General features: G+C 37.8%; 2 protein-coding genes and 2 long non-coding RNA genes across 6 annotated transcripts; 3 read left to right on the forward strand and 1 right to left on the reverse strand.

Moving 5' to 3' along the window:
• Window positions 1-40: 40 nt before the first annotated feature.
• On the forward strand, window positions 41-2,046 carry LOC107267891 (cyclin-Q). Of its 2 annotated transcripts, none has more exons than XM_015740080.2 (7): window positions 41-181; window positions 530-568; window positions 744-877; window positions 948-1,045; window positions 1,132-1,350; window positions 1,448-1,678; window positions 1,773-2,046. In XM_015740080.2, exons 1-7 carry the CDS (start codon window positions 93-95, stop codon window positions 1,866-1,868), a joined length of 906 nt encoding a protein of 301 aa, XP_015595566.1. In that variant the 5' UTR covers window positions 41-92; the 3' UTR covers window positions 1,869-2,046. The 2 variants fall into 2 exon arrangements, with proteins under 2 accessions (XP_015595566.1, XP_024940843.1); XM_025085075.1 differs by lacking the exon at window positions 41-181 and adding an exon at window positions 365-434.
• A 1,290-nt stretch (window positions 2,047-3,336) lies between these two features.
• Window positions 3,337-27,658, forward strand: LOC107267823 (hillarin). Its single transcript, XM_015739955.2, has 12 exons — window positions 3,337-4,208; window positions 5,478-5,998; window positions 6,726-6,984; window positions 22,851-22,967; window positions 23,650-23,822; window positions 23,894-24,137; window positions 24,215-24,441; window positions 24,690-24,911; window positions 25,020-25,169; window positions 25,269-25,458; window positions 25,584-25,841; window positions 25,988-27,658. The coding sequence occupies exons 2-12, from the start codon at window positions 5,655-5,657 to the stop codon at window positions 26,291-26,293; spliced, it is 2,490 nt and encodes an 829-aa protein (XP_015595441.1). The 5' UTR covers window positions 3,337-4,208; window positions 5,478-5,654; the 3' UTR covers window positions 26,294-27,658.
• On the reverse strand, window positions 8,639-14,473 carry LOC112494361. Its single transcript, XR_003059714.1, has 3 exons — window positions 14,367-14,473; window positions 10,057-11,059; window positions 8,639-9,987 (listed from the first exon to the last, which is right to left on the reverse strand). It is a non-coding gene; the product is annotated as an uncharacterized LOC112494361 (long non-coding RNA).
• Window positions 12,913-15,153, forward strand: LOC107267825. Of its 2 annotated transcripts, none has more exons than XR_003059708.1 (4): window positions 12,913-13,850; window positions 13,929-14,063; window positions 14,414-14,523; window positions 14,785-15,153. It is a non-coding gene; the product is annotated as an uncharacterized LOC107267825 (long non-coding RNA). The 2 variants fall into 2 exon arrangements; XR_003059707.1 differs by having other exon boundaries at window positions 12,916-13,850; window positions 13,923-14,063.
• Window positions 27,659-27,704: the final 46 nt, after the last annotated feature.

Here is a 27,704-nt window from a genome sequence, read left to right on the forward strand (position 1 = left end):
GATCAAAGTGATTACATTTTTCCTTACCATTGATCTATGCGTATTGTAATTATTTAACGATGTCAGGCGTGCGGTACTAGCTCATTTTCGTAATGTCACGCGAACCATCTCTCTTGAAGAGTCTGGATGCCCAAGAGAGTATATCTATGCTTGGAATTAATCAAGAAAGAAGTGATGGCGGGTAAGATACCCTATACATCCATACTGTATTTTTTTATGTTTAAAATTACTATTACGTTGCTTGTAATTTTATAATTTGATGTTATCTAAGGTCATTTAAACTTATTGTTTTTACGTCAATGTGTATGCAATCTGGTTGGTAATGTTATGATGACGCTTATTAGTTTGCATATGGATCGTTAGGGGCGCTGCGTAACCAACTTCTTAATTCATGCCGAATTTGTTTCTCTATACTGCTTTATACTTATTTCAAAGTACGAGTATAAACAAAATCAGATTTATGAGCGTGGATACTATTGTGTTTTAATTGGTTTAATTGCATTAAGTTTGGAATATCGATTTGTTTCAGAATGAATCCCACGGAGCCGATAACTAATGAAGCGTTAAGGTAACAGTTAAGATTTGTCTTGTATATTTACGAGGTTAGCGTAATACATAACCTATATGTCATTTCGTGTGTAAAGTCCCGAGTGGATATTGATAGAGAAGAATTTATTATGTTGTGCTATACAATGATGTATTAAGAAGATGTTTATTGAATATTATGTATTCTTTTTGTACAGCTCGAAAATGAAAGACGTTATTGATGTCTTAGCTATGCAGCGAGAGAAAAGGAATACATTGCAAAAAAGTATTACAATTGATTACACAAAAGCTAATGACAATTTCACTGTATCGAGGTTTATATTCGAATGTGGTAAATAGAAAATTTCTTTTAGTTGATTATACTTTCAATGAACTCTTTTACTATGAATACTTTATTGCAGGACTAAAATTAGATGCTCATCCATTGACGATCGCTACAGCAGCAACTTTATATCATAGGTTTTTCAAAGAAGCGGAACTGCAAGGATATGACTGCTATGTAAGTTTTAGAAATATGTGAATGCAACAGGGATAATATATTAATATTTTCATTAAACATTCACATTTTTTCATTTCATTTAACAGCTAATAGGTTCAACATGTCTTTACCTTGCTGGGAAAGTGAAAGACGATCCTTTAAAAATTAGAGACGTGATGAATGTTTCCCACAATACTTTGCACAGAGGATCACAGCCCTTAGAATTAGGTGATCAGTACTGGAGCATGCGTGATGCAATTGTTCAAGCAGAATTACTGATTATGCGTATGCTCAAGTTCCAAGTAATGCCTGATCATCCCCACAAGGTAAAACTTGTTGTGCAACTTGTCTTAGCATATCTGTATAAAGTTTGTGTTACATAAGCTATCGTTATGTAATATGTTATTTAATTCTTTTTCATAGTACATGCTTCATTATCTAAGATCGCTGCAAGCTTGGTTCGGAGAGGAGGAATGGTCAAAATATCCTGTATCAAAGACCAGTATGGCACTTCTGCAAGACTTCCATCATTCTCCAGCTATCCTCGATTACCCATCAAATTTAATAGCAATAGCTTGCATTAATTTATCATTACAAATTTATGGTGTAGTTGTACCTTTAATGGATGAGTGTGATCAACAACCATGGTTCAATGTAAGTACAGGAAACAAGTACCAATGAATACTACCTTGTAAAAGGCATTATTATATTTATTAATATTATAAATCAATCTCATGAAATATTGTAGGTATTTTGCAAAGACTTGACAAGAAACAAGCTCTGGGAAATTATGGAGAAAATCATGGCCGCATATGACGATGAGCCGGAAACGCGAGACAATTAAAATTTCACAAGTCACAATGCCATTTGTTTAAAGAAACAATATAAAAGAAAAATTCGTACAGTGTACAGTGAAAGAGTTTGATCTATCATATTTGTAAGACTGTACCAAACCACCTTGTGATACAAGCTTTGGAAATTTTCAAAACAAAAATTAAAATAAATAATATTTCAATCCCTTATTTTTTATACAACTCATTTTAATTAACCCATATAGAAATGAATACCTATGAAATATCTAAAAATAGTTGCAAACGTCTAAATAAGGTTATATCCAATAAAAAACATCACTAATTGTAAGATATTCAAATGCATAATATTACGTGACATCTGATCAATGTTGCTTACTCGATATAAAAATGGTGATATAATAATATTTCTTCTTATAAATTTGTAATTTTTCTGATTTTTAGTAGTAGTAGTAAATGTGTGTTTATTGATAATACATGCAGTTACGGAATTTTACTTATATTATATCTTTTATATATACATATTGCGAATGGGCCATCGACCGCGGTGCTTCAACTGGGAGTTTTCTTGGGCGTTCATGAGTATTCTTTTTTTTATGCGTATTTATGCAGAGTGTAAGTTTCTATATTTCCGCGTTGTTCACCATTCTTTCGAGATATTGAAACCGTAGTGTATGTTGGATATTTATGTCTATAGTTTATATTTGCTATAAGTTGCATGCATAGCGGATATATGTTTTCAAGTTGTTTGGATGCAAAACGCTTGGCAAGTTTTGGTGTTTTTGATGTTATGGATGTAATATTCGTTGTATCGTAGAGCAGCGAATTTCGTGGATTGTGTAGGGGGTTTGCTGAGTGCCTGATTTGTGTCCGTTTTCGGATGCCATAATTTCTAACAGTACCGTGTAGAGCTAGCCCGAGTAGAACAGGGTCCCACTCGCCCCCCAATACTCACCTGTATATCACAGCCGATAATGTAGAACACTGTACCCTGTAATGATTGGATACCAACCCCAACATTTTCAGACACTCATTACGATGTCGTTATTAACGACTTTATCCTTTTACAGGTATAACAAGACTAATTACTATGGAAACATTCATTGATTTCGAATCTTTATCTATTAAAACAAAAGTCTCATTAGCGTGACTTATCAGTACAAACACATAGTTTACTCGAGTAGATACAAGTTCCATGAATTATTATCAGCTTAGAAAAAAAATGCGCTGCGTTCTAAAAAACACAAAATAAAGGAATAATTATTTCGTTGTATATTTCATAAATTGCGGTTATAAATTTCGTTCAAGAACCATCGAACACTGACAATCGTTAATAAAAACAATACGAACAGTCTTTTTCTCGGCGATAGTAAATGTCATAAGAGAAGCTATAAGAGAGTAAGGAAAAATCGGAGAGAGTATTCTCCGATCGCCTGGCCCGATCCAGTTGCCATTCTTCAACGTTCTCCACGCGAAGCGCTACTGGCGCCAACTGTTACCAAGATGGCCGTTCTCCGATGCTCAGACGGTCGCAGGACCTCGAGCGAGTAGGTGGTATTACCGGTTTGGCCGCGAGTGTTAAACAGCCGTGCCGGATCGTTTCTCGAGCAAGGTGTTTCGTAGGTTTTTCTCGAAAACACGATCAAGGGACATAGTCGTAGAATTCGTGAAAATTAAAATCGGCAATTCGTTAAATACAACGAGAATTCCGTCGCGTCAATAAAGTTAATGACGAGTGAAAAGTCCGGCGATTTCTCTCAAGACTCGATACGGTTATCTCCTTGCCTTTTTTCCTATTTTTTCTCTCTTTCTCTTCAATTCTCTTTTATTTTCGGCCTCTTTCTCTCTCTTTCTCTCTCTACTCCTCGTGTCTACTTATCTCTAGTCTATCCCTTTCCAATAGACTCTGTTCTCTCCTACCTCTCTGTGCCCATGTCAATCGAAGCTGGCCGATCGTTCAAGAACTCTCCCGATTTGCTCTCACCACGATTTCATTCTGAGAACGAAGTTAACTTGCAAGAATAGTGGGCCGCGTGGCCCCCTGACTTGAGGATTTCGATGCGCGAACAAGAGAGCTCGCCTCCTCGAGACCTTCCTACACTCGTGTCCTTGGAACCAAGTGCCAAAGAAGGAACAGGTGTTCCCTTCGTTTAGTGCAAACGAGACCCAAAAATTGCTGGGTAGTTTTTTTTTTTTTTTCCGGTGTGAGAATAGTTGCAGTGAGTTTTCTTGTGCGGAATTGTTTTTATTTTCCATCATTTTTATTTTTCTTCATAAACCTTTTCACACCTAACCGTATATACTGACGTGATCAAGCAGCGTATACATATACGTAATTTGTGAATACGGATTCTACGCATTAATCTTCTTCGGAGGTATGTTGAGTGCTATTTTTTTGTCTATATTTACCTACATTTTTTTTTTCTTAGTCACGCGTCATGTGCCAATGAATTGTACGAGTCGTGATTGTATGAATTATGTGAGTCGTCGTGACAAATCTTCACCGTCTAGCTTATTATGATTTGGATAATTCTCAGCGAGAATCTTACAGGTTTACGTTCTTATGTACGTAGTACACGTTTGTTGTCCTTAAAGAATTCTCCAAGCTTTCTTCAAACGATAGACGGCAGACCGGATTCCGCAGTAGCATTGAAAGAAAGCCGAGCAGGGCGTTCCAATGCGGTTTCAGTTTCTTATGCAATATTTTACAATAACAATAAGTGAAATCGACAATAATAAATATTATTTTTTTTAATGCTAAAATCACAATATCTCCATGAATTAGAATCGACTAAAACCATTGCTATGCCACGTGACGTGAGAAATTCGCCAAGAGTCCTCTCCTTAAAAGTGTCAATGTTTAGTACGAAATGATCGTAAAAAAAAAAAGAACGCTAATTACTGGCGCACGGTTAATTATACGCACGTCACGATTGTTTACGAGGGTCGTTAGATTTGTTGAGCTCGACTTCTTTTTTTTTTTTTAGTTTTCTTTACGTCCCGTTCATGTAATCCTTTTCCGGTCAGTCACGATTGGAGGTGAAAATTTGTACAGGATTAAATTTTATTCTGCAATAATGACTAAATTTAATTGCAATGACGTTTTTTTTTTTTTTTTTTTTTTACGAAAATGTCATTCCATAGACCAAATCACGCTTTGCTCGTTACTTTACGTAATTCGCACTTCCCGTCAGTGACGTCATACTCTATCGCGTCCATTCGTCGTAATATCGACTAGCGAATTTGTACATATGAAGTGAAATTCGAAAAAGAAATACAAAGACAAAGATATAAGAATTTTTTCGACTTACGTGTCATATAAAAAGAAAATATTAATTTGTTAGCTCAAAAAAATTTCTTAATCACGAATGTTATCTTTGTCTTTTCAATTAATTCTAATGGATGATATTTCACTTGCAGACAATCGAAAGAAAATTCTCATAAGTATAACACAAGACTATCGTCCTTTTATAAACTGCTGATATTTACCGCTTTCCCACGTTTAACGAGCGAATCTAGTTTTCGTGGCACGAGATCCAACGTGGCCTCAATCGCTGCTCTTGGGTCGATTTTATTAGATTCCGAATTCAATTTAAAAATTATTTTCCAAAAAGAGGGTCTAACCCACATTTTTCAATTCCCAGGTTCAAAGATGCTCGAGTAGGTCCAGGCTCGTCAACGTAATAGACAGAAGCTGTTAAAAAGTCACGCAAGACATAGGATAAGGAAGGGCGAAAAGAAAATACTAAGAGAAAAGGATTTTCACTTGTGTGATTTAACAGACAGAAAATAAAGAAAAAAAAAAAAAAAAGAAGGAAACAATGTACCGACCAAACTTTTACGAGAGCACGTGCTTGCGCTGTGCACAGACTGTCTATCAAGTCGACAGGGTGGGTCCTTTGAAGGACTTCACTTTCTTTCACGCAGGGTGCTTCAAATGCGCTATTTGCGGTACCAAGTTGACCCTCAAGACATATTACAACAATCAGCACACGATTAACGACAAGGAAGTCTACTGCAGCAGTCACGTGCCAAAACCTGGTCCAGGTACTCTCGATGGATCCAGCGTGGGAATACGAAGTGCGCTGAACGTACCCAGAAGTGGATACGTCAATGAACAAATCAGGGCTGGAGGCGCATCGCCACGAGGTGTTTATCCACCTGGGTAAATAAGCTTGTGATTGTTTATTTTTTTTATTTCTTATATCACGCGCCTAATGCAATGACTCTTTTTATAAATAGCACTGTAATACGTGTACACGTCATACGAAGGTTCAATGTTTATCTTAGCGGTACAGCGTGCGTTATTGTTAATTTGAATTGATATGACGTTTGATGAGAAACTCACGGTTCGACGGTGACTTGCACAAGTTGGACATGCAAGACGGGAGTTAATGCACTGGTTAAAACTCGGAGTAAAAAAGAACTGTGCTCATGGCGTCTTTGCGTGAGAATATGTAAGCTAAAGGTCAGTACGCACCTGCGTACATGTATACACCTAACTGCAGCTGCGTAAACGTTGTGAAAGAATCTTGAAACTTTGAATAGATCAGACGAGTCGATGAGATTGCAGGATCGATTACTGGTTCGAGTCAGTAAAAGTGTTCGCTGTGCATTCGAGCATTGAGATATTTGTTCACGCAAGATTTCACGTGGTTCTTCGAGTAGGAAGATGGATGGGTTGAAATCTGTAGAAGATAAATGACATTTATTTAAGGAAATCGCAGTCTGAGCAGCCGTGACTATTTTTTTTTTTTGGTTAAAACTATTTTTTTTTAATTTAGTACCCTTTCGGTTTCCTAAGAGAAAGAAAATATTTTTTACAAAATTTATTTTTAAAAATTTTTTCATGGTCGGTCGTTTATCGATTTTTTTTTTCTTGACTGCTACAGATACGATCAGGTGGAATCACCGAATTACCCCAGACACTTAAATGGCCACGGTTCACCGCCTCCGGTCAATTCGTCTCATCGAGATTTTCACACGAGTCCTGGTGGCGCGTCGTCCCCCTACAATCACAATTACTCTGGGGATGGTTATCAGTATGGCAGATTCGACGCCAGCGCCCTTCACATCGCTCACGCCCTCAAGCAAACTGAACTACAAAAGGGATATAGCAAAGCACGCGAAAAACCCATCGACTACTACTTGGTAAGTTGGTACCATAAATTGTTATCATTGTTTCTTATATATCACGTACTGTTATCATTGGCGCGGCTGGATGGCAGCTATAATTTCCGGTACGACGATCTAATTTGCACCTTGCTTTATCGAAATAAATAGTGGTACGTCTGGTGAACGAGTGATCTACATATCTGATTGGAATTCCCATGAGCACTCGGTTAGGTTATCGAACCGGATGCTACTTTTTCTTTTTTCTTTCTTTAGTATCGTTAACGACGAATGTCGATTAAAATGCCGATGATCGAAGACTATAATATTTTTTAAACTCGAATCGACCAGCTGCGTGTAGTTTGTTCAGTGATATTTTAGGTTCTGTTGATTTTAGCTTAATGCGGTTTGAATTTTTTTAGCGAAATTTTAATATTCATTATGTGATTTTATTTTGATATTCTCATCGCGCATATAGGTGTGACGTTTTTTGGATCGACTTTTCTGTGGTAACTTATGAACAGGTGTCGCGTCAAATGCTATTGGCGTTCTTCGCCGAGATATAAATCGATCCTGCGTTCTATTTAGTGAAATTTCAATATGGATCTATTCAGTTGAAAATTTTAAGCAGAGAATCTCGACGCTCATCGATCGCCAATGATTGATTATCGTTATTGATTTTTGAATTTTAATTAACCGCCGTAAAAATGCATTCCTGTGATTCATTTCTGGTCACTGCAAAAGAGAGGCATGCCGATCTCGTCTGATTGCATGAAATTACGAGAAAGGATGATTAAAAAGTGGAAGAAATTTAATTATGTGTATAGAAGAAAGGAAACTAGTGGAAAAGATAGACTTTAATTTGTTTATTGCTCGACGAGCGGCGCTGATATCGTTGTTATTACTATACGATATATTCAAATCTATATTTTCTGTATACGTATCCACGTACAATTTTATAGTATCGAAATTTTTAATTCGTAAAATCAACGTCGTTTATACGTGAATCAAGATGCGATTTGTGCAACTGAAAAATTGTACCAGCGAATTCCCGGCTTGACCGTATTAGCATGATAAAAAAGCGTTAATTCTATAAGCGACGTTTCTCGTCACCGACAGTGAAGTGACGTCATCGTCCGGTTCTCCTATGCCAATCTAATCACCTTATATAAAAATGACTGCGCTGACTCTGACTGGCTGGACTGGGCTGTGTTGCCTCGTTGGCTGCATACGTGGGTTCTCTTGTTCAAGATCCCTACCTTGTCAGACATTCCTACCAGTTCTTCCCACGAGAATCAAAATCATGGAATACACAATTATTTTCGTCCGCCTAATATAGCTCAATGGATGGCGCGCAGTGCGCCAAGCGGAGAATGCCGGAACTAGTAAACCCCAAACCCTCTCGAGCACGACCGCTCTCCTTTCTTTCTTCCTTCGAACTAACAAAAAGTCTATGGCTGAAACTTATGCTCGATTATGCTGTCGTCATTACTTCTATAATCGTGTGGTTTAAATGTTGCGCGGGAACGATTACTTTCTCCGTTTAAACGTAATTGATCACTTTCGTAAACAACGTATTAGCGCATTTTTTTACACGTCTGTCAATTTGGACGCCATCTTGTTTTCGTCTTGATTTTGGTAGGTACCATCCGTCCCTTCTTCCTTGGAACACAGTCTTTGCTATTTTTTTTTATTTTCTTCAAAAAAAAAACCCTATTGCACATGTATCGCGTTCTCACGCATTCGCTGGCAAAATTAGATTACAGCGCATCGCGCACCGCCAGACTATTGTAAAGTGATTTATAACCGTAAAGTCAGAAGTAGCTTACGGGATCGTCCAGGGGAAACTTCACGCTCCGCTGCACTTCCGGTTTCACGCATGCAGGTTCCATAAGTCCCACATATTTACTACGTAGATAATACTTTTATTAGATTCGTTGAGTTTACCAAACCTAATTTTTTTCGCTAAATTTTGTTTCCTTCTCCATTCTCTTGCTCATCCGGCGAGACAATTGTCAATCGTCGTTTAATTTACGTACGCGTTGTCAATCGACCTCGATTTTTCGAGCTTCGAACGTTGTACGATCTCGGAAATTTTTGCAGTTTAAATTGTACCGTGCACCAGCCGCCTGTATTCGCACAGTGGAATGTTCCGTTTTATTTATCACGATGGCCCAGTGCACTCGTGTTGGCTTCTGCGTGAGCTCAGGACCTGTTTTTCGATTTTCCAAGGACTCCAGGATTCCTACCTTTCAGGTTGTGACCTTTTACGAGAAGGAGCACGAGATAAATGATACAATCGAAAAAAATCGTAATGCCTACAACAATAATAAGAACAACAACAATGCATAATTTTCCAACGTCTATATCGTTCATCTTTTCAAAATCAAAATTTCCATATACTTTCAATTGATCTCTAAAAAAAAAAATTTGTATACACATCAATTCACTGTAAACAATCTACGAATATCAGAAACTTTTTTATTTCCCATCTCAGCTTCAGCCAAATAATTTGTTTCCGTCTCGTTGAATTTCTCGGTCATTTTCTCAAAGACAGTCATACCACCACCCACCTTACTCTCAAAACTAAGCAACACTTCGAAAGCATTCTTCGGTATGGCATTCGCGCCAGCTAATTAACATTCGCCCAAGCATTACCTGGAACAGTGCTAATTATTCCTTGCCGTTCTATTATTATAGTCAAACTTGAGGCTGCTGCATTGTGCGTTACGGCGAATCGGACAAAGCTGCAATTAACCATTGTTAACGAGTAGTCGTACAGTGGCTCCGCGTTAGAATTCTAGAATACATCATAAGCAATAAGTAAGTAGCAACTTGAAAAAAAAAAAAATTTCAAGTTGCCATAAATCCGTAAATCAATTTTTAATCGCTAATCATAATTCTAAAAAATACTATTAATTTTACTATTTTTTTTTTTCAAATCAACATGCAACCAGTAATACCCTCTGAAAATGTCGATCTCCCATCGTAAAGCTTTTCGATTAATCGAATATTCCCTTAGACAGATCCTCTCGAATGAGACTGCAACAGTCAAGTTTAAGGTTAACCTATAAAAGAAGGTCTTCGATTTGTATTCCGCCACGTGCTTACCTCGCTCATTTATATTCCAGTAGGAATTACACTCCCGTGTCCAAGGTGCGTGTAGACACCTCGAAAACGTTCCAAGTAATGCCATGCCCGTACAGCAAACGAAGTTCGGATCTTTCTGTGTTTCTGGGTTTCTGGTTTACCAGGGAGAACTTTCATTTGTCCGGTCACTCTTGACGATCCTTAACCACCTTCGGCACAATGACCTGGACTTTTGGTATTGATCGTCGATCACTCACGGAGTACGTATGATCCTAGAGCTCCGTTCATCCTCGAATAATAATTCAAGCTTAATTAATCGTGCGCTAATTATACCTATACGATAATTAATTACATATAAAATTTTTTTAGCGAATTCATATTTTCATTTCTTCATTAAATTCCCATATTAATGTCCTAATTGATCATTCCTTTTAAGGATTTTTTTCTTCTTCTTTCTCTCAACCAGTCAGAAAGAATTGCCCAATCATATTGAACGCCGATACAATCTTTACCATCCAGCCATGTCGCTTGGCGGTTTCCGGAATTATGACAGCGAACGGGGTGAATGGCTTTATACACTGAAACGCTCCAGAGCTTGCCTGTCTTATGTACTGTATTTCTACTGTATCAATATATGTACTCTGCGTTTCTCCTTTGTATATCTTCGTACATTCGAAACTCTCTCTTCCGTTTTCTTCCATCTCTACCATCTTCGTCCTCGCACTTTGCATCGTGGATTGTGTACACCAGTTTCTGACTCTCTTTACCCCTCAATGCTGAGAATGCAATTGGAGAAACTGGAAAGTTTCGTTGGACTCCCAAGGGATTTTACTTGTCTTGAAGCTAGACTGATTTCCGTTTCTTTACGTCGCTTTAAAATTTCAAACGACAAATCCAACGGTGGATGCAGGATATTCGTTACGTATCGCTATGTGCGTTTCACTGTTTTGTTTCTCTTTGTTGGTCTGCGGTTTAAATAAAAAAGTAATGGAGTCAGTCCTCTTGTATAGGGATGATATAAATTCTGCAACGTAGATATGAATATTTTTTAAAACGTTTTACAAACTACGGTTGGTATACGTGTCTGTGGTGTAATATACCTAAGCATATTTTTATACGTTGGTAGTGACGCAAGGACGAACGTTTGATCAATGTATATCAATGTATGAATGAATGTTGACAATGGCTTGGAAGAAGGTACATAGCGAGTGTATCGAAGAGATAAGTTATGATGAAATTTCTAATTTAACGTGGACACGAACTTTCCCTTGTTTATACGTAAATCTTAGGTGTTTTGTACTTTTACCTATTTTTTCTTCTTTTCTTTTCCTTTTAAACTTAACAATGCGCGAGAGTGTACTTTCCCTGAATACTGAAATCACTATTTTTATGGAGTATTCTCACGGGTCGACTGTCTTGATCCTTACCGGGTTATACGCGCATGCGCGCGCAACTTCACATGGTTCCGCGAGGTTCTATGGTCGAATGTCAATTTGAAAATTGGCGGTTAAATATGTAAAATTTTTATTTGCGATTCTTATGGCAATGGCGAATTTTTTAATGATTCGATTTGTCATCATGTCGAATGTATCTGGCAATATTAGTTAACAAAATGGACGGCTATGCCTTTGACTAGTACTTTCCGAACCTTGACTTGGACTGTACTGTTAGTTTGCATTTTAAAGCTGTTTTCAATTCTCGTGTATCCGCCAGCGACTCTAGGATTTTAAAGTGCCGCCATAACCTATCGAATCGTGTGAACGGATCGATATACAAATCTTCTGGTTAATCGACTCGTTAACATTCTAGCGAGGTTCGACCCAGGGAAGGCCCGAGAGGCACTTGGATTTTAATTTGAACACAGCTGATTCTCTGGCAAGGTTTTTTTGTCTCGTGACATTATTCAAGTCCATTATCGCGCGAACGTTCCTTTTTTGCGCTTCATAGAAACCAGCCCACGTGTTCTATCTATTGGCATCGACACAAAGGGACTGAAAGTCTTTTGCGGGCTCGATAAGAAAAAAAGGAAATTATTAGAATGACAAAAAAACATGAATTAAAATGTAAAAAAAAAATGTAAAACTGTATTGACAGATATACGTCAATAGGTTTACTATCAATTAAAAAATATTTTTACACATGACACAGCTCTTCGACCTGACTCTAATTACGAATCTTACTGTACATGCAAAATGGCCTTATGATTAGTTATCATTTTTATTGTGCATGTAAAATTGCATTATGATTAATTCACTCATGTCCGAATATGGAGTTCAAAGATTGCAAAGTAACAATTCGTTTCGCTATCATTAACCTTCATCCTGTTTCCTTTGAGCTTCGCCGTATTGAGAAACAGGTATCATATGATACCTAGCAGGTATTCCTGACGTTAACTATGTTTGCGAATGAGCTCACTCCACTGCCAGCTTGAAATCTAATTTAGTCCTTGTGCAGATAATCATGAATAGTAGTACGATGAAGTGATAGATCATCACGGCATAGTAGTTACCTTCGTTAACAGAATGGAATTCAAAATGGCAATATAGGTATAGCACAGTGGCAGAAAATAAATAGTTGAAATTCATACCTGATATATATATATATAGATCATTATGATGGAGTAATAAAAAAAAATCAAACGATCTCGCGTGATGTCTTCGTTCACTCGATAATTATCCAGTTAGCAGGTACTGCCCATTAATTTACAACTTCCGGTTACTCCAATCGATTTGAAATTGATAGATTTCCTTGGTAACGCTTCGGCACGATTAACCAGAAGGAGCGCAACGTGATTCTCTTAGAGTCGGGATATTACGTTCAGTCAGCTTCAATTATTATTTATTGCAGTCTTCAGCAGGTAACAAGACGATCGATCAGCAAGCGCGGCCCTGAAGGTAATTTTCTTGCTCTTGAAATTAGGAAGCGCCGCCATCTTGTTGAGTTCAGAAATCAACTTTTGCATATACATATATAATACACGTGTGCGTACGCAGTGCCATCTGTGTGCCGGGATAACTGTTGCGTGGATTAAAAATAAATAAATAGTGTAATCATCTGTATGAAAGATATCTTTTTTTTGCTTCTCTAGATCTTTTATGAGTTTACGGGTCGCTGATGCGTCCGAGGCATTTCGTGAAATAAAATTGGTTAACGGTCCTTGGCACGGGATAATAAAAAATGTCACTTCCTCAGATGCATTGGGACTATATTTACTCAATGAGAAATATGGCGCGACAATCAGACCGCGTACAGGCAGACAGGGAATAATACGACTGGAATTCACGATGTCGCGTATTATTTAATCATTATCGTGGAAACGACCTGAGCCATTTTTATAAGTCCTTCTATTCCGTACAATCTTGAACGTTCGTAGTAGACGCGTGCAGACACGGAGAAATGTAACCTACGGTTATACATGCACAGTTGAATTATTTCCGCTTGCGGTACACTTCTTTTCGTATTCAACGGACTAATTAGGGAATGACTACTGCGCATGCGCTACGTATCCACCATGATAGTCCGTCGCCGCGCATGCGCACGCACGTAACCTCAACGCCGGTCTCACGCGTCTCTGCGAATATCGGGCTAATTAGACTAATTACTTTGAACGACTACGAAGGATACTTGATTACTACGTGCCGAGTAGGTCGTGCCACAAATTCGTCTCATTGTAACTTCGGGTAAGATCCTGGAAAATGATTTATTGTCCGTGCGAAAGTGTCCGACGATGTCCTCTTTCCCTGTGATATTTTCAATAGCAGCGAAAGTCAACCAATAAAAGCTGTCGTCACTACGTTTAATACCATTTTCCAAAAGTAAGTGTCGTCGACCGGTATAAGTTTTTGTTTATGATTGCGCAACAAATACATATATAAAACATGTTACAGTGTAAGGCTTCAATGGACGTGTCAGTCTCTATGTCAGTGAGTAATGTGATTGCACGTCATGTCAGAAAATATGTTTTACTCTTCGCAATGTACGATTCCTCGAGATCGGAAAGTATTACTGTACTGGATTCTTGTAGCAAGGTGATTACTGAATCGCCCACGTACATTTTGCCAAGAGCAATACCAATATCATATACGCGTTATACATTTGTCTTCTCTTTTACTTCTGTTTTTCACCATATGACCTACCAGCGTATTCTGGTTGCTTAGAGAGTAAGAATTCTTTTAATTGCTCTCTTAAAACTTTTTAGTCAGCTGCGGATGCAATTTCATCTGCAATCTCTTGCCGGTGCAATTATTGTCGTTATTGCCACGGTATATTGGTTTTGCCATTGATGGCTAGAAAATGAACGAACCACCGGATCTTACGTAATAACTCTGTACCTTATTATGGATGCCTTCAAGTCGTTCTCCTTCCTTTCAATATACAGCTGGATGTTGCGTGCTGATTCAGACAACGGTCGAGAGACAATGTGACGATTGATGCTGGCAATGAGCTCAGCTGCACCTCCTTTAAAGATGCTTCGCGACGTAATAACAGGTAACCGTAACGAGGTCACGTTTACAATAACACAGTGTAACGAGAGCGCACTGTTTTTTTTCCTCTTCATTAAATCACTCCATAATTTTATACCGAATTACTTATACGTTAACGCCTAATGATTTTATCTAGTTATTAATTGAATAATTGCCCATTGCCATTAAGAACCGCTACAAAAATATTTCTTGGATACATATTACATGGAAATAGGTAGACTCATGATAATTAATTAAATGTCAAATATTTTATTATCTCCTTCAGAATTATAGCCAAACGTAGTAACGCTCAACCGTGCATGGCTATTCCAACGATAAGGAAGCACCCGTGGAGCCGTTGCGGAACAACAATAAAAATCGACAATTGGAAAGCTAGCATAAATAACTATCAATAATCATTTTTTTTAAAGACATCAAACTCGCATATGCCATGTGCAGCAAAATCTACAGCAACAACATTCGTCCTCATTCGCAATTCAAAAGCCGTACTGCACCCTATTGTTGTTAAACTCCAAGCATTGTCAAACCAAAGAAAAACCATACGAAGGGCATTCTCTTTTCTTAGATATCAGATAACATGATTCGTGCAATAAATCACTCGCGATTAATAAACAACGTCCAACGATATGTCCGATAAAAACCATGCAATTTATCCTCATATGAAAAATTATTGCAGTTCCACGCCATCCGCTTCTCAGTCAAATTTAATTTATAACCTATGAATTAATTTATTGCAGTAATCAAACAGAATCAAAAAAAATTTTGATTTTAATTCTCCGAGTACCTACAATATTTCTGTTGTGGGGTTAAAAAACTAAATTTGTGAACATCAACAAATTTTTAACACACGATTTCTAAATACGCGTAAAGTTCATCGTGTTGATTTAAGATGAGACCTCCACTTCCCCTCCTATTTCTCCTTACCCTTCCTGTCAACTCAAGAAGTCACAACAATGGCAGCATTGTTGCGTCCGCTCTTCACGAGGCCCATTGGATCCAAGGCGGAATGAAGTCTGCATTCCAGCACACTTTCTATTCGCCATCGTCTCTGTGTAGTACGTACAGGTAAATAATGTACATATCCGTAAACACATAACTGCGTAAAAACAGTTAAATCTCCGGTTTGAATGTGCGTGCTTATTGGGTGGGCCCGTATGTGTGTATATATAATATATGCATAAACACTCGCGCGCGCGCGCGCGCATACGCACATGCGCGTATACGGGTACATATAGGCGATTATATATGTAGCTCTGCAAACTGTATAGATATAGGTACGGGTTATACAGTGTGACCCGATTCTCATCGGTAAAGTCGTCACTGGTGGATCGGTACGCGCGGCAACGTCATCGAAAATGATGACTTCGTCTTTAAGGACGTAATGGAAACGGCATGTTTCCTGTCTGATAATGGCACGCGTAACGATTGCGCAAAGCTTTTGTCGTTTGTCGGAGACAAGACCGAGGGAAGGTTAGGTTTAAACCAACGAAGAATGATTTTTGTAATAAAGTAAAATTTGTCATAGATTTTTCAAAAAATAATTCTTTTACGTTGCAATTAAAAGAATGATAGAATTTTTTTTTTGCAATTTCTTCCAGGAAATGGATAAAATATTTTTCTCACTCGGTCCATCGCGGATGCTGAATACATCGATTGATTACGTTTAACCGTATCTACTCGTTACACTAATTTAATCACAGGCATGTGGGTAGTCATTGGTATGGTTATGACATATAGTTATGCGTGCCGGTATCTATGATTATTATTATTTTTTTTTGAAGTTCACGTATTTCTGCCTACGTTATAACCGAGACGTCGCGGGGACCGTATTTGGCGAAGAAATTGTGCCGCTGAATATTTATCGAGGAGAACGGCCCCGATGCCTCTCTTGTACACGGTTACGTCCTATATATGGCACACAGGCCTACCACACACGCTACTTGCCTCTGTCGAACGGTACTTCTTTTTTGTCGACGATATCTACCCCATGCTGTTAAATATAAATTTATAGTATATTAATCAAAAATTGTACGGAGAAAAAGATACGATTTTTCATTGCACTTGATTTCATATTCGATAATGAAAAATCTGTCGACCTCGATCGTCGCTGAGAAATTTGATAAAAATATCGATAGCCAATCAATGACTTCGTGAATAATACGAAAATAAATATGGTTGTTATAAACTCGATTCGCCTTTTCAATATGCAGAAATGTGCAGGAGATACGATCGAGTATGATTATCGATGCATTCCATGCGCAAGGAGCGATTGACAATACTGGATTTTGCATTCAAGTGCAGAGATAATGATAATAACAAAATGAGGTTGTATTACGTAATTTAATTTTTTTTTTAAAGAGAATCGACGAATACGGCTGATTCGTGTAAACAAGACGTCGTCGACCGAAACTGTAGATTTTCACGAGAGCCTCGCTTCCCTGTACGAAGAGAGAAGAATGTAATCGGCCATTACGTAAACTTTCTTTCGTACGACGTTACGAAACCAAAGAACGACATTACGAGTCGACAGGTTTTTCGTCTTGCGGAAGTGAGGTTAGGTTCGAACTTCGAGGTAAGAAAATGAGCATGATTCGAGTCAGTAACGTACTACGTAAACCAATTTTAATACTATCGGTCATTAACGCCGCCATCTTTGTCTCGTTTATTTTTTTACTCGATAATTGTCAATTTGTATTTTACATGTGAAAAAAATTTCTTTGTACCACGTCCTGTCAAATTCATATAATTTCGGATCATAATGCGGCAAATCAACGTGGCAGTGGCTTTGTATCGAGTGATTCTTGCGGCAGTGAAATTTATTGGCAAAAAAATCTAATTTCCAGATTGTACTGTTATATAATATGGACATACGATCAGACCGAAAATAACGTTTATCTATTATGTCTCGGTCCATTATGTTTGGATATAATTATAGATATACGTGAGATTGCGTTCTGCCGCCATTTCTGTAATATCCAATAAAAACCGACTGACAGACACCTACGTGTCTCTTAGAAATCTGCCTTTAGCACACTCGAGGTATCATTCGCTTCCTACGTAAATTTGCTAAACATTTTAATAACCATCATAGAGTCGTTCGACCAGTCTCCAATTCCGACACGTATTTAATGCTTGTACAGCAAAAGCAAAAATTGTAAGTTTTCGCATTGATTTACGTTGAATTGAACTTTGTAAGCAAATTACGATTTTTTTTAAATAACCTATTAGCTTTTATGACCTTTTTACCCAAGGAAGCCCAAATGCCACAGTAATAAGCAGCGACAGGTTAGACTGTCTTTTGACGGAGCCCAGTTTATGTGTTACTACTCCGTACCGGAAACCGGTCTTAAGCTTCGACCTTGGCGAGTCGTCGGCATCCACCTTTCCTCCCACCACCTTTTATTCCTCAGCCATCTCATTCGTGTGGCTTCGACACATTCCGTGGGCTGCCTCGAGTGTCTGCTCGGCATTCCTAATCTTTTCGCCCGTAACTGCATGTGTACGGATAAGAGAGGGAAAGATATATAAGCAGCATGATCAAGGGTCCAGGACGGTTAGAAACATAACCTAAAATTTATATAAGTTTTATATAGTCTGTAAACAACTATAAAAACTTGAATTATAATTATCTATAGTATGACCATGCTAACTGAATTTAATAACACAAATTTTTCAATACTACCATCCTGCTAATAGAATGTACTGCCACAAACGTACTTGATATGCAACTTGATGTGAAAAGTATTTGTCGCCAAGTCGTCGTACCTTTTTTTTTTATACGCCTGTATCACTTTTATTGTGATCGAAATTCCGTTCCACTTTTACCGCGTTGCGTGAATCATACGTTTCGTGAGAAGTTATCGCGCACGGCCGCGTACCTTATTACGTCTCTTAAGGTCAGTTTCACTCTGTATCGGTTTAATTTATCTTTGCGCACACGGGAGAATTTCGAAATACGTGACATCGTGCGATTGCGAATATATTATATTAGCAATTGCGTTCACAAAGTTCATCTAATTGGCTGACAGATTCGAACTTGCAACACTTATATATTGTATATACTCGATGACCAACTTCTCTGTAGAAGGTGCTACGTACATATAGCATTGTACGTAGGAAGATACCATATATATATTTGATATTATGATCGATCTACTATTCCATCCAACTGCAACTCAATCGTTGTTCTTCGCTATGTTCGTAGGTGAAAACTCAGCTTGTGCAACAACCACTAACCCCATTGATACACGTTTTTCAATAAAAGTTCCTGATCTCCCACGACAATCCTTAGCTCGATCCTATAATAAACAACTCAACTCACTTCCGAGTGACTCCACGTCGTTATTGTTACGCTTCTACGATTTTTGTCGCCGCTATACCTGTCAGCCTTTCGATTTACCGCACGACAACGTACAATGGCAATTGAGGAACAGGCTGCATCGATTCACTAACGATAACCTGTAATCTACCACTGCCGACTATTGTAATCGATGGTCATGCTCTTCTGTTACTTACGAGCTGTTGTCTATCGGGCTTTTCGTTTTTTTTCTCTTGTCACACACGGCAATCATTGTAAGTGATTGGTGTTGAATGGTTTGAAAAAAAAAAATTTCGTTCAGTCAATACTGTATCCTATGGTGCTTGTCTTTTTTTTGGGGGGACATTTTTGACAATGAATGAAAAATTTATTTTTTGCAAGATGGAATACTGAATTGGTTTTCAATGTCTATGCATGGGCTCGCTCTTCGTTTGTACAACCAATACAAATTCTGTGTCAACCAAGGCGGCCTTCAGCTAACGGCACTCCTTTACTTCGACGTGAACAGGTGTGACGTGTTACACGGCCTGTTGATACATGCGTGCACATTTGACTCTTGTAATGCGTGGACACTGGACTCTCCGCGGGTGTTTAAGGTATGACCTTATTTTCTGCGGTGGGAAAAACCGTTCGGAAGAATTATGAAGAATTTTGAAAATATTATTTTTTTGTTGGAAATTCGTGTCTGGTAGTGGTATACGTTATTTTGGTACGTGTCGCGCATTGTGATTTTACTGGTGCACGTACATGTGAATTATAAGGCTGCATTGGGGCTTTAGTCTTATTAAAAATAGAAACGTGAGACTTGGTCCTCAATGTGTTACCTGAATCCCACGTATCACACGTGTATGAAAGCTTAGCGCATATATCGGTCGTCCCACTCCAAAACCCGGGAACCTTCGTCTTTATAAGGTTTGCAAGACTTGGAGATTTTACGTCACGGAGCTTCGTCATTGCTACCAAAATGGAGCCGGCGACACTCCAATGAGATCAGGCTCCTTTCATTTTGGACGCCATTTTTGTTCGGTTTCTCAGCTGGCCTGACTGTATTGCAATGAAAAATATAATAATCATAATCCAATATAGCTTTTGGAATCGATATAAAAATGTACAGCATCGACGATATTTTGAATAGATTTTAATTTTTCATATTTTTTTGTGGTGAAGAAATGTTATTGCTGAAAAGACCAAAATTATTTTACATATAGAAAATTTTTGTTTTAAAGACCTTTTATGTGCGGCTGTCTACTATGCCTCGCGTGTTACTGTATAGTACATGTGAATCCGGCTTAATGAAATATCTGTAATGCACGCACGCCGAGATCCTGCCTCTTAACAAGATTATGAAGATAGTAACTTCTAATGATATTCCATTTATTAAAAGAAATAATAAAAATTATTAAATTATTGTTCAGACGTGATGACGTCAGGACTGTGAACTCCGAATGGTCAAACGCTGCCTTCTTCCGTGATCATTTTATACCAGCTATAATGTTTACGCTAATTTTTATACAGCTAAGAAAAAATTGCACGTGCGAATCATTGCACGTTACTTGATAAAAATTTTCTTTTTTTCATTCCACAAAATTCATCCAAGAGAAGTTTCTCGGTAAGTATTTAGTTTCGCCAGACCATAAACGCTCACGTGCTCGAATATTTCATGCCGATTAATAATAGCGAAATTGTCAATGTTTCTAATAAAATTTATGACGTAGAAGTTATTGCTATAAAATAAATACCTACGTCTAAGAACCTCGCCTTCGATTATTAATTGTCGAAAGTTTCATCGAGCAACTGCGATCTAATGTAAACAAGTGTCACGCAGGTTCGTCATATAAATGAAACTTGCACGCAAGTACCAGACGACATCTTGAAAATGCGATTATGCCGAGTTCACAAGTGGCGTGTGTACGCAATGTTAATTACATTAATAAATTGTAACTAAGACTTGTCACGTATTTAATTGTAATATTATTTCCATTACTAATTTCAAGTACCGTGAACTAGGCTTTAGTCTCACCATGCGCGCCGAACATGAACTATTAAAATATAGATGGCGAGCTAGATGTACCTTTTTCGCAGTTACTTTTATGCGTCACGAAGTCATAACGTGAAGTCATTCTCTATAAAATCCTTGAACGGCATGCGGATGGGATAGGTCGGGTATGTAATTTGAGGTTACAATCCCGTCATGCACTTGGGACAAGTTTAAACGATGCAGTTTATTTCTCCATATGTATTACAACTGGTTGTGTGCTTATGCCGAGTGTGTCTCTGGACGTAAATCAAAACAGCAGTCGACCTACAAAATCATTTTACAGTGACATGGATAAACCTTATTGCATAAAGTACGTATTTCAAAGTAATTGTAAAATTAGAAAAGTAGTCTGCAGGAGTACATCATCAAATATAACCTATGCATGCACATCGTCTGACTAAATAGTACCGAACAAAAACATAGGACTTGTTTTGCCTCTTATCCGATTGCATCCTGACTCTGACTGCATTTAATATCTAAATACGCAATATTTAAAAGATTTTATGTGTCAACGACACCGATCTATTGGACCCCATTGCAGTTGGACTGGCATATCAATGACATTTCTACTTTTAATCAGCATTCAGTGCACATTTACTTCACTATGTACATCCAAGGCACACTGCGTGAGTTTTGCCGGTTAGAAAATTATGACGTTCCTAACCTCACTATTGTCCCGCATAACTGACAAGCATTTGTAATAACGCACCTGCGCACGTTCACCTGCATTTGCTTGTTCAGATGCGGGTATCGTGTTATTCGTATGTATATATGCATATATTTACTGCGTTACTACGTCATCATACGAGTATGTAGATACACACGATTACTGCTTTCGAAGACAATTCAAAGTTACTTCGTAATTGAGAATTCTCAGGTTCGACGAACTCGTGCGTACTCTAATTTACATATAATATTTAACGGTCCACCAGGAAGTTGTTATCACTGCTCTTTGATTAGATACCATCTACCACTTGCATGCTGAACCTTTTGTTAATTACGGTGACGTGCTTTACACGTAAAAGTATCTTGTATTATTTTTTTTTATCAATAGGGAAACGGTATAAACATTTTTTAAGCTTAAGTAACTGTTATGCACAATTTTCATAGGTTTTTGTACGCGTGTGTTTCTTGTGTCGTAATTGATTTAAACAAATTTTTATTTGACTCTATTAAAAAAATCTGTAGGAGACTGTATTGATAATTAACAAAAAGTGATTACGACAGCTAAATCTTTTTATTTTGGTTTAAAACATTGACGAGATATAACTTGCGGTTTTGCTCGGAAAAACATTAACTAGAACGTAATTAAAAGGAATAGTGCGAGCGTAATTTTTGTTGTCGTCGCGTTGAGGATACCGCAGAAATTTATCGAACGCAATCGATTACATGTACCGGTTTGTCGCGTTACTTCAGACTGCTTGGTACTCGTGCACTTTTGTGTATAATGTCTACCAGCGTACGGATCACCTGTAAACAGGAATCTTATCCGTTTTACATTTTGTAGTGACATTATCATTCCTTGCTATGATTTACCTCATGTTTTCATTTAACAAAAAAAATATCGACATGTCAAAAAAGAGATTCAAATATAATGTAAGGCTTCATTGGCTATTGCCAACGTACGAAGAATATAGTGAAAATTGAGGCACCTTTATCTGCGATTACTTGTCATTAGGATCATTAGGAACAAGCCGATTGGCTGGTTTTCATGTCGCGATTCTAACTTGATTAATTTAACTTGATTGGATAAGTCAATGTTATTGATACATGTATCAATTGATGAGCGAATATTCCAAGATTCATTATACGTACAAAATACGTTCGGTATATTGAGATTAGATTGAATTTTTTTTGCATTTTTATATAGAAATTTACATGTAAACATTTTTTCTATTTTTTTGTTTATTACAAAAATTGATTTGGCTATTTTTTAATATTGTATTATTGAAATATCGATCGTTCTGTGTTTTAGGACAGAGATGAGCAAACGCGTCTGGAGATGAAACATCGTAAGGAGGAAGATGACCTATATCGAAAATTCGCATATCATCGCGAGGAGGAGGACAGAAGAATTCGCGAAGAATTTAGGGTGCGTATATATTTCCGTCTCTAAGAACAGACGGTCCTCCATCTTTATTAGCAATTAATATCGATAGTTACCGTAAGTGTGACGTTGGTCGTCAAGTTATTATATTTGCTGTAAAACTCATCAGAAACGTGAGAATCCTTCCCACGTCGTGTCCTCAAAGCAACGTTGGACAATTAGTACTCCATTGTGCGATAATTGCAATTCTATTAATTTTATAGTAATCATATCCCCATATGTTCCTTCGTAAAATCGTTAACGGCATTTTCACCAGCAAGTCACGAACAACCGCCATATTTAAATATGTCAAACGAAATTTTTTTTAATTCTCTCACAAGACTCGTGGATAAATTAAAAAAGTACTACGGTGTCAAATCAGTGATTAAATTCTTATTATATATGTTGATTGTATTTTCAAATTTGATTTAATTAATTTCTTTCGATTTTATTCCAGTCCATAGGTCAGTACCGGAAACGCATAGAAATACGTAACGGATATGAATCATGTCATGTTGATTGTTATTATGTATCAAGAGTATCCTATATCTCATGTTTGCGTAAGACACTTCCGGTTTGCTGAATTGAATATAAAATTGATGCCGATTGAATTAGGAGATCGAAAAGTGTTATTGATTGATCTGTCGAGTTGTTTGTTTTGTTTATAATAATTTTTTTGTACTAACAGGACGAATGGGAAAAGGAGCTGGAGCGATTATCAGCGCGATGGGAACGCGACAGGGGTGGACGAGGACGAAATCAGCAGTTCCAACAGGAGAAGGATGATCTTGAGAAGAACATGACACTTCGCAGGGATAAGAAGAAGGAGAGTCTTACGCGTAAGATGCTGGAGCATGAGAGGTAGGTATATCAAAGTGATTTCTTGTTGCTTGTCATCCGCCATCTTTAAATCGCAACTGTGTATATTTTAGGGCAGCGACAGCAGCGCTGGTCGAGAAGCAGAGTTCTGAGATGCTGGAATTGATAAACGAAGCAAGAAGTGAATATATGCTTCAGGAAAGTCTTTACCTTGACGAAGGAGATGGATATGCCCAGGAGGCGCCACCTCCGCCCTATCCATCCCAGGCACCTCCACCTCAACCTCCAGCCTTGGCCAAATATCATATCTACAATGATCCCCTTGAGTTTGCTGATATGGACCAAATAGCTATATCGGTAAGGTGAACGACTGATCTTAATAATAAATAAATATTCCGTAGACTGTTACAATTAATTGATTATAATTTTTTTAGGTTGCACAAGAGGATCAAAAGACATTCACCGACCTGGTACGACAACTAGTAAGCAGATGCGGTTCCGACATAGAAAAAGCTCGAACAATCTTCAGATGGATAACTGTGAAAAATTTGAACACCATGCAATTCGATGATAACCTACGTGGCGACACTCCCATGGGTCTTCTTAGGGGGATAAAACACGGCACGGAAAGTTATCACGTTCTCTTCAAGCGACTCTGCAGGTGAGACCAATTTACCATCGGGAGAGTATACTCGTCCCTGATGTACCCATTCGCCATATTGGTAAAAATAGCCAGCCTTCCTTCTGCTTAAGTTCGACTCTTCTCAGACCTGCTGAGACTTTTCCTCTTGGCTTCTAAACGTGAAACTGGTGCGAATACCTCTCTAACGCGTTCCACTGCTACTTACTTGTTTTTCATGTGATCTTTTTACCTGTTTCTTTTTTTCCTTAACAAATACCTGTTTTCAGCTATGCTGGGCTCCACTGCGTGGTCATCAAAGGATACAGCAAATCAGCTGGTTATCAACCTGGTGTACGTTTCGAGGACAATAGATTTAGAAACAGCTGGAACGCCGTCTATGTTGCCGGCGCTTGGAGATTCGTTCAGTGCAATTGGGGGGCGCGACATCTTGTCAATGCCAAAGAGGTTCCTCGACCTGGACAGTCTAAAGGAAAGAGCGACAGTCTTAGGTGTGTTTACATAGCTTATTGATATCTTGAAATATTTGAAACAATTTTTTATACCTTAAATCCGCGTCTCTTTTAATTCGATTAATATCTTTATGCATTGATTTAAAGGTACGAATACGATGATCATTACTTCCTGACTGATCCACGAGAATTCATTTACGAGTTCTTCCCCGTGCAGGAAGACTGGCAACTTCTTAAACAACCAATCTCCCTGAAAGATTTCGAGGAGTTACCGTTCGTGCGGTCACTCTTCTTTAGGTACGAAATTGAAGTAGTCTTTGTCGATACATTGCGCGGATGAAAAACTTGAAAATTATAGTTTACTCAGATTTTATGAATAATACATTTTTTCTTTAGGTACGGACTCTATTTCCCGGATACGAATACCAATGCCGTCATGTATACCGATTCCACGGGGGCAGCAACAGTCAGGATAGCAATGCCAGCACATATGCAGTCTTCTCTCATCTTCCATTACAATCTTAAATTTTATGACAGCGATGGCGACGGTTACGACGGTATATCCCTCAAGCGTTTTGTCATGCAGGTAAATAAAACTCTTTCATACTCCTATGCACCTCTTAGATGTTGTACAAACAATGACCAAGTTTAATTTTCATTTTGTAAATTTTAATCAATCAATTTTTATTATATTAATTTCTATCCTTCTAGTCGGTTGTGGGAAATATCGTTGCCTTCCGCGTTCACGCACCTTGTTCCGGCGCTTTCCTTCTGGACATCTTCGCAAACGCCGTCACGCCAAAGGAATATCTTACTGGTGAACCAATGAAATTTAAGAGTGTATGTAAATTCAAAATTGCCTGCGACGAACTTCAGACCGTCATGGTGCCTCTGCCTGATTGTGCAAGTGGCGAATGGGGACCTACAAAAGCAACCAGACTCTTTGGCCTGGTACCGATCACGCATCAGGTTAGTCATTTTCTTTGACAATTTTCATAAAGGTAAATAAAAAGAAAGCGATAACGTTTGGCTGTCTAATAAAATTTCTTATCATTGCCGTAAGAGCGCAGAGACTAAACGTGTCGGTATTTTTTAATTCCTTTCTTTTCCTTCAGGAGGCTCTGGTGTTCGCTGGCCGTGAATTGGAAATTCAATTCCGCATGTCCCGACCGTTAACCGACTTCATGGCGACCCTTCACAAGAATGGTATCGAGGAGAAACGACTCTCCAAGTACGTGTCGCACTCGGTGGCCGATAACGACGTGGTGACCTTCGCCATTAATTTCCCTGAAGAAGGCCAATACGGTCTTGACATCTATACCAGAGAATTGACTGCGGCTTCGCAGCACGAGACTTCCGGCGAGAAGCACTTGCTCACACACTGTTGCAAGTATCTAATCAATTCGAGCAAGAGAAATTAATTAAGAGAGCATCGTCTTTCGTTATTCCTCCACGTATATAAATACACAATGTGTTTTTCTTTACGACTTGAAGAAAAATTTCTTACGAATAGACGCCAAAAATTTCGTCTCACGTCCCCGAATGAATTGCATGTCTTTTTTAAATCTACTGATGAATATTTTTCTGTCGTGGATATCGATTCTTTGATGTATCAGTTGTATCAAATTGTAACGTTTTTGTAAATGCTACGTGCTAGACGTTACTTTCAATCGACATCAATGCAATTAACGTTCGATGAAAATGAGGGGTATATGGATTTTAAAAGTTTCTTAATCTACGTCAATATCTCATAAGCTGATCCTGTTTAACTTATCATTTGATCATTCGGAGCCGATTTGATCAGCTGTCAATTTATTTAAGATGCTGTCAAACTTTGACTATTGTATTTTATATATATATATATATATATATATACACACACATATATAGTATATATGCAGTACTTAAAAGATTGATTTTAGTATTATATATTTTTATATGAAAACAGGTGCTGACAAATATGTATGTACATCACATTCAGTATAGGCTGCGGGCCTGCCGATTGTTCATTACGTATATAGTTATATATGTATAATCCTTTGCAAAGTCGTATGAACGATTTTCAGGTAAATTACGGAAATACGTAATTTCGGGAAATTTAAGAACGTCTTCATGCTCGTAAGTAATTCGATCAAAGTTACAGTCAGACTTGAAATTATGTATTATTATCATTGGGAGAGAATTTGGAATTTTTTTCTTCTTATTCGACGCATTGAGACTCTGTAAAAGTATTTTATTGACGTTGGGCAGTGATCAAGAAAATTATGTTATTAACTATGAAACTTTTATAATTTATTAACAACGTCGTAACGTTCTTGAATTCGTATTTACCATTGAATAGATAAGCAATAGGAGATTTAATTGAAAGATATTTGCAATATGATGTCTTGCACGACTAATTGAGTATGGAGGTCGACACTAAAATTTCTAGACGATCACAATTAATGGAGATTCTAATCGACTACGACGTTAATTAATAATCCAAACAATGAGAAGGAATTAACGTGACAACGCTATTACCGGTAAGATTAACTAAGTAGTAAGATGTTACGAGATAAAAAAAGAATGCTTCTATCTAGTTCTAAAATGTAAATAATCACACGACCGTTAAATAAATCTAGATTTAGTAAATTAATCCGTAATTATACGACGCTTCGTTAGAAACGATGCCAAGTCCCTCCTACGGGAATTTTTATAATCTTTCCGATGTACTCTATCCTGTTCTGAATTTTGTATAACATTAGATTGCTAATAAAAGATTTAATATATAGAACATATCGATTCAACATGAGCGAGTCACTTAGAGCTACAGTAGATGGACACAAATATTTT

The sequence above is a fragment of the Cephus cinctus genome, unplaced genomic scaffold (assembly GCF_000341935.2).
Source record: "Cephus cinctus unplaced genomic scaffold, Ccin1 Ccin1_scaffold0457, whole genome shotgun sequence".
NCBI lineage: Eukaryota > Metazoa > Arthropoda > Insecta > Hymenoptera > Cephidae > Cephus > Cephus cinctus.